Source organism: Salvelinus fontinalis, chromosome 1 (genome assembly GCF_029448725.1).
Source record: "Salvelinus fontinalis isolate EN_2023a chromosome 1, ASM2944872v1, whole genome shotgun sequence".
NCBI classification, from domain to species: domain Eukaryota; kingdom Metazoa; phylum Chordata; class Actinopteri; order Salmoniformes; family Salmonidae; genus Salvelinus; species Salvelinus fontinalis.
The window spans coordinates 59,440,749-59,448,696 of record NC_074665.1 but is presented as its reverse complement, the minus strand read 5'-3'; the positions used below and the strand labels follow the sequence as shown (position 1 = coordinate 59,448,696).

General features: G+C 43.6%; 1 protein-coding gene across 2 annotated transcripts in view; it reads left to right on the top strand.

The window, feature by feature from the left end:
* LOC129858740 (heterogeneous nuclear ribonucleoprotein L-like) overlaps positions 1–7,948 on the top strand; it is a 55,145-nt gene that overhangs the window by 34,377 nt on the left and 12,820 nt on the right. For both annotated transcript variants that reach the window (XM_055928054.1, XM_055928053.1), the window contains exon 3: positions 1–117. This exon is cut by the window's left edge and continues 121 nt beyond it. In XM_055928054.1, coding sequence (XP_055784029.1) covers positions 1–117 — 117 coding nt within the window. The remainder of the gene's footprint in view (positions 118–7,948) is intronic.

The window sequence follows — 7,948 nt, the reverse complement described above, 5'->3', positions numbered from 1 at the left end:
TTCTTCAACTACTCCACTAGCAAGAGGATTACCCGGCCCACCAACTCAGACAACCCCAACAGTGGCAACAAAGTCCTGCTCCTGTCTATCCAGAATCCCCTCTACCCCATCACCACGGTAAGAACATGGTAATAGTACGTGACTCCTGGCACGAGTCAGTGCTGAAAATGCATACTGTATTACACAATAGCATCACAGCAGTAACAGTAATTGCCACCCGCCTGGCACTGTATGGATGCTATACTCTCACCATGGTAACAGTACTGACCAAGAGTACCTCATTATTGTCCATGTTAACCGTAGTCAAGTGAATATATGAATCATAAGCATTGTCTATTATCATAGAATTACAGGGTTTCTATTTGTACTCTTTCCTCCTCTCTCACTCCCTTTCTATCTCTCTATGTTACCCTCTCTTTCTTTCTTTCTTTCTCTCTCTGTCTACCTCTCTCCCCTAATGGGAGCATTCAGGCGACATTTAGAAAGTAGTGCTTAAAAGCATCTTGTGGCTGTTTCAAGGTTTTATTTCCCCCTGAGTTTGTACATATCTCCTGCCAACACCCATCTATTGCCACCTTTCTCTCTCATCTCCCTCTGCTCTCTTTCTCTCCCCCTCCCTCTCAGGTTGCATTGCAAGATAGAGAGGGCTCTCCGCGGGGTACCTGTAGTGTTCAGATAGCATGTGTCTGATGTAGGGCTGACCCCATTTAGTCGACTGGTCGATAGGCGGTTGGTTGACCGAGATTTCTTTAGTCGAGCATATAGCAAACACAAAATAAAAATGTCATGGTGTACAAGACACCTGTCTGATTTGCGCCTGTCTGCATTGACTGATCCATTGTGGAGGCCCGTGGGGATGGTATAGTCCATCAGTCTAAGACATTTGCTACTGAAATGTGTATGGTTATATTACATAAGAACAATAAAAAATGTATTATTTTATAACAAATGCGCTTTCTCCCACGTTGGATAGCGGTTGATATCCGTGGTTCTGAAACATCAGTGCACTGTTGAACTGGTGCCATTTCCTAGACCATGTGGCTACGTGCATAATAAATCCAAATAAAATAAAATGTTATGGTTCAGATACACATATTTATCAGATATTATTGCGGGTGTGTCACGCTCGTCGAAAGGGAAATGACTGGACCAAGGTGCAGCGTGGTGAGCGTACATTTGTCTTTATTAAGAATGTCGCCAACAAAACAAGAAACACCAACAACGAACGTGAAGCTTACTAGGGCTATACAGGCCATTAACAAAGACAACTACCAACAACTAAGGTGGCCAAACAGGCTGCCTAAGTATGATTCCCAATCAGAGACAACGATAGACAGCTGCCTCTGATTGGGAACCACACTCTGCCAAACACACAGAAATACAAAACATAGAATGCCCACCCCACATCACACCCGGAGCTAACCAAAAATAGAAATAAAACGTCTCTCTAAGTTCAGGGCGTGACAGGGTGTAGCGAAATGCTTGTGTTCCTAGCTCCAACAGTGCAGTAGTATCTAAAAATTCACAAAATTACACACAAATCTAGAAGTAAAAGAATGGAATTAAGAAATATATAAATATTAGATTGAGCAATGTCCGAGTGGCATTGACTAAAATTCAGTAGAATAGAATACAGTACATACATATGACATGAGTAAAGCAATATGTAAACATTTTTAAAGTAACAAGTGTTCCATTTTTAAAGTGGCCAGTGAATCCAAGTCTATGTATATAGGGCAGCAGCCTCTAAGGTGCAGTGTTGAGTAACTGGGTGGAAGCCGGCTAGTGATGGCTATTTAACAGTCTGATGGCCTTGAGAAAGAAGCTGTTTATCTCTCGACCCCAGCTTTGATGCACCTGTACTGACCTCACCTTCTGGATGATAGCGGGGTGAACAGGCCGTGGCTCGGGTGGTTGATGTCCTTGATGAGCTTTTTGGCCTTCCTGTGACATCTGGTGCTGTAGGTGTCCTGGAGGGCAGGTAGTTTGCCCCCGGTGATGCGTTGGGCAGACCGCACTACCCTCTGGAGAGCCCTGCGGTTGCGGGCGGTGCAGTTGCCGTACCAGGCAGTGATAGAGCTCGACAGGATGCTCTCAATTGTGCATCTGTAAAGGTTTGCGAGGGTTTTAGGGGCCAAGACATATTTCTTCAGCCTCCTGCGGTTGAGGAGGCACTGTTGCGCCTTCTTCACCACACTGTCTGTGTGGGTGGACCATTTCAAATCATCAGTGATATGTACGCCGAGGAACTTGAAGCTTTCCACCTTCTCCACTGCGGTCCCGTCAATGTGGATAGGGGTGTGCTCCCTCTGCTGTTTCCTGAAGTCCACGATCAGCTCCTTTGTTTTGTTGACGTTGAGTGGGAGGTTATTTTCCTGGCACCACTCTCCCAGGGCCCTCACCTCCTCCCTGTAGGCTGTCTCGTCACTGTTGGTAATCAGGCCTACTACTGTTGTGTCATCTGCAAACTTGATGATTGAGTTGGAGGTGTGCGTGGCCACGCAGTCATGGGTGAACAGGGAGTACAAATGGGAGCTATGCACACACCCTTGTGGGGCCCCTGTGTTGAGGATCAGCGAAGTGGAGGTGTTGTTTCCTACCTTCACCACCTGGGTGCGCCCCATCAGGAAGTCTAGGACTCAGTTGCACAGGGCGGGGGCCCTAAGCTTAATGATGAGCTTGGAGGTTACTATGGTGTTGAATGCTGAGCTATAGTCAATGAACGGCATTCTTACGTAAGTATTCCTCTTGTCTAGATGGGATAGGGCAGTGTGCAGTGCGATGGCGATTGCATCGGCTGCAGATCTATTGGGGTGGTAATCAAATTGAAGTGGGTCTAGGGTGTCAGGTAAAGTAGAGGTGATATGATCCGTAAAACTAGCCTCTCAAAGCACTTCATGATGACAGAAATTAGTGCTACGGGGCGATAGTCATTAAGTTAAGTTACCGTTGCTTTCTTGGGCACAGGAACAATGGTGGACATCTTGAAGCAAGTGGGGACAGCAGACGTCTTGTGTCTGAGTCGTTGAATTGCGACTCCACTTTGTCTCTGTACTGACGTTTTGCCTGTTTGATTGCCTTACGGAGGGAATAACTAGTGTACACTGTTTGTATTCGGCCATATTCCCCGTTACCTTGCCATGGTTAAATGCGGTGGTTCGCGCTTTCAGTTTTGCGCAAATGCTGCCATCTATCCATGGTTTCAGGTTTGGGTAGCTTTTAATAGTTACAGTGGGTACAACATCTCCTTTACACTTCCTGATGAATTCAGTCACCGTATCCGTGTATTCATCAATGTTATTCTCAGAGGCTACCCGAAACATATCCCAGTCCGCGTGATCAAAACAATCTTGAAGCATGGATTCTGACTGGTCAGACCAGCATTGAATAGACCTTAGTACTTCCTGTTTGAGTTTCTGCCTATATGAAGGGAGGAGCAAAATGGAGTCGTGATCAGATTTGCTGAAGGGAGGTCGGGGGAGGGCCTTGGAGGCATTTGGAAAAGTTGAGTAGCAGTGGTCCAATGTTTTTCCAGAGCGAGTACTACAGTCAATGTGATGGTAGAACTTAGGTAGCGTTTTCCTCAAATGTGCTTTGATAAAATCCCCAGCTACAATAAATGCGGCCTCAGGATGTTTGGTTTCCAGATTGCATAAAGTCCAGTGTAGTTCTTTGAGGGCTGTCGGGGTGTCGTCTTGAGGGGTAATATACACAGATGTGACTATAACCGAAGAGAATTCTCTAGGGAGGTAATACGGTCTGCATTTGATTGTGAGGTATTCTAGTTCGGGTGAACAAAAGAACTTGAGTTTCTGTATGTTATCACAATCACACCATGTGAAACATACACCCCCGCCTTTCTTCTTCCCGGAGAGTTCTTTATTCCTATCTGCGCGATGTACTGAGAACCCAGCTGGCTGTATGGATGGGGACAGTATATCCCGAGAGAGCCATGTTTCCGTGAAACAGAGTATGTTACAATCTCTGATGTCTCTTTGGAAGGAGATCCTCGCCCTGAATTCATCTACTTTATTATCCAGAGACTGAACATTAGCGAGGAATAAACTCGGAGTGGTAGATGGTTCTACCCCTTCGGAGTGGACTTCCAGAGGCTACACCTCTAGGAGTAGCCTCTGGAATAAGTTCAATTGCCCTGGGGGTACGAACAAAGGATCCATTTTCGGAAAGTCATATTCCTGGTCGTAATGCTGGTGAGTTACCGCTGCTCTGATATCCAAAAGTTATTTCCATCTGTATTTAATAAAAAAAATAAAAAAAATAATAACCCTCCTTTTTTATCTCCTTATTGTTATTATTACTATTATTATTATGATCATTATAATAAGTTATGTTATTACCATTAGTAGGCTGAGTATAGCAGCCTTGTATAACCACCATCAAGCTGTAGGCCAAAGAGGGCATCTTGTTTAGTCTTAATACCGTAACTTAGGCCTGTATTTCAATACTTATATAGGATACTGTATCAATCAATCATTCATTCGTTAATGTCATCACACAGCATACGAGTCATTCATGATTTGAAATGTAATCAAGCATTTTAGTTTTCAAATAACAAAGCGAACCTTGAGTAATTAGCGGAAACAATAAATAAACCGTTCCATTTCAGCAATTGCATTCACAAATTCATGTGACTATTTTTAGTCTTTGCTGTAATAAAGGCTTTCAAAAAAGAAATGAAAAAAGACAAACAGACTCTCTGGTATGCTCATAATTGAATTAGTGTTGTTTACATTGTTCCAAACAGTCTGAAAAATTATATTGTAATCTAACAGAACCTGTTTGGCACACCTTACCTTATTTTTCTTGATCTCCAGTATTTTCCGCAATTAGTCAAATTTATTCCACACATCTGACTTCCCCTTTACCTCCTGAGCAACCAAACATTCCCCTCTTTTGAGTTTATTCGTCACGTCATCTGCATCAATTTTGTGTTTCGGCGTTCAGAGTTTGTGCTATAGGTCAGGCCCTCTTGGTCATGTGAATGCGATCATGTGCAACGAGAGCAAGGGTTGAGGGAATAGGAAATGTTTAACCGAAACAAATTAGGGATTTCAGTAACCAAACTTTTCCATCAGAAATGGCTGTAATTATTTTTCAGGTTCAGCAACACGGACAGCGCGATAAACACTGTTGTCGCTGCAGCAGGGAGGGGAGAGAGACAACGGGTGCTAGTCACACAGTTACTAGCTGTCTTTTTTTTAACACAGCGCAGCAAGTCTGAGCCCGGCCTGGTACAATCAAATTAATTGCGGTCGGACTCCCTCTTGTCATCTGTGTGTCTTAATTATTTAATCAAACATTTGCCTTAAAGCATCAGACAAGCTCAGTGCATATAGTTGATTTAATTAAAACACAAATGGAAAAATTGGTCGAAAGAACAGACGACTCTCGGTCGACCAATACTTTTTTTTAGTCGAGGACAGCCCTAGGCTGATGATAAGAATACCAGGAAGCTCAGGTATATCAGTCTTCCTCAGATATGGGATGCACAAATAGGCTGAGAAACGATCTAGCCTTATGCTGTCTCACTCCAGCTGAGCAGAGAAGAAATAACACATGCAACAACCAAGATAAATGTGCAGAGACCTAGATAGGGTTGAATTATGTTAGTATTAAGTCAAACAGAGGCAAATTGTCTGATTAGAGAGACACATTCACTGTGTTAGAACATACAAGCATAGAAGTATAACAACACACACTAAAGTACTGATAGATATAAAGTACCAGTCAAAAGTTTGGACACACCTACTCATTCAAGGGAATTTCTTTACTTTTACAATTTTCTACATTGTATATATATTTTTAAACTACGAAATAACACATATGGAATCATGTAGTAACCAAAAAAGTGTTAAACAAATCAAAGTAAATTTGAGATTTGAGATTCTTCAAAGTAGCCACCCTTTGCCTTGATGACAGCTTTGCACACTCTTGGTATTCTCTAAACCAGCTTCACCTGGAATGCTTTTCCAACAGTCTTGAATGAGTTCTCACATATGCTGAGCACATGTTGGCTGCTTTTCCTTCACTCTGCAGTTCAACTCATCCTGAACCATCTCAATTGGGTTGAGGTTGGGTGATTGTGGAGGCCAGGTCATCTGATGCAGCACTCCATCACTCACCTTCTTGGTCAAATAGCCCTAGCCCGCGAAGTGTGCCTTGAATTCTAAATAAATCACCAGCAGTGTCACCAGAAAAGCACCCCCACACAATCACACCTCCTCCACCATGCTTCACGGTGGGAACCACACATGCAGAGATCATCCATTCACCTACTCTACGTCTCACAAAGACACGGCGGTTGGAACCAAAAATCTCCAATTTGGACTCATCCGACCAAAGGACAGATTTCCACCAGTCTAATGTCCATTGCTCGTGTTTCTTGACTCAAGCAAGTCTTTTCTTCTTATTAGTGTCCTTTAGTATTGGTTTCTATGCAGCAATTCGACCATGAAGGCCTGATTCACACAGTCTCCTCTGAACAGTTGATGTTGAGATGTGTCTGGTACTTGAACTCTGAAGCATTTATTTGGGCTGCAATTTCTGAGACTGGTAACTCGAATGAACTTATCCTATGCAGCAGAGGTAACTCTGGGTCTTCCTTTCCTGTGGCGGTCCTCATGGCGCGTAATGATTTTTGCGACTCCACTTGAAGGAACTTTCAAAGTTCAAGGCACACCTGTTAATTGAAATGCATTCCAGGTGAAGCTGGTTGAGAGAATGCCAAGAGTGTGCAAAGCTGTCATAAAGGCAAAGGGCGGCTACTTTGAAGAATCTCAAATCTAAAATATATTTAGATTTCTTTAACAGTTTTTTGGTTAATACATGATTCCATATGTACTATCTATAGTTTTGATATCTCCACTATTATTCTTCAATGTAGAAAATAGTAACAATAAAGAAAAACCCTGGAATGAGTAGGTGTGTCCAAACTTTTTCTTGGTACTCTATGGACATAGATATATACACGTTCCCTTATAGATAGACATACAACGCCATAGATAGTGTCTTATATCAAGACCAATGGTACTTTAAAATAAATGGATAGCATATAAACTCAGCAAATAAAGAAACATCCCTTTTTCAGGACCCTGTCTTTCAAAGATCATTCGTAAAAATCCAAATAACTTCACAGATCTTCATTGTAAAGGGTTTTAACACTGTTTCCCATGCTTGTTTAATGAACCATAAACAATTAATGGAACACGCACCTGTAGAACAGTCGTTAAGACACTAACAGCTTACAGACGGTAGGCAATTAAGGTCACAGTTATGAAAACTTAGGACACTAAAGAGGCCTTTCTACTGACTCTGAAAAACACCAAAAGAAAGATGCCCAGGGTCCCTGCTCATCTGTGTGAACGTTTCTTAGGCATGCTGCAAGGAGGCATGAGGACTGCAGATATGGCCAGGGCAATAAATTGCAATGTCCGTACTGTGAGACGCCTAAGACAGCGCTACAGGGAGACAGGACGGACAGCTGATCGTCCTCGCAGTGGCAGACCATGTGTAACAACACCTGCACAGGATCGGTACATCCGAACATCACACCTACGGGACAGGTACAGGATGGCAACAACAACTGCCCGAGTTACACCAGGAACGCACAATCCCTCCATCAGTGCTCAGGTCCTCACCAGACATCACCGGCAACAACGTCGCCTATCGGCACAAACCCACCGTCGCTGGACCAGAGTCGCGGTTTTGTCTCACCAGGGGTGATGGTCGGATTTGCGTTCATCGTCGAAGGAATGAGCGTTACACCGAGGCCTGTACTCTGGAGGGTCCGTCATGGTCTGGGGCGGTGTGTCACAGCATCATTGGACTGAGCGTGTTGTCATTGCAGGCAATCTCAACGCTGTGCGTTTACAGGGAAGACATCCTCCTCCCTCATGTGGTACCCTTCCTGCAGGCTCTACCTGACATG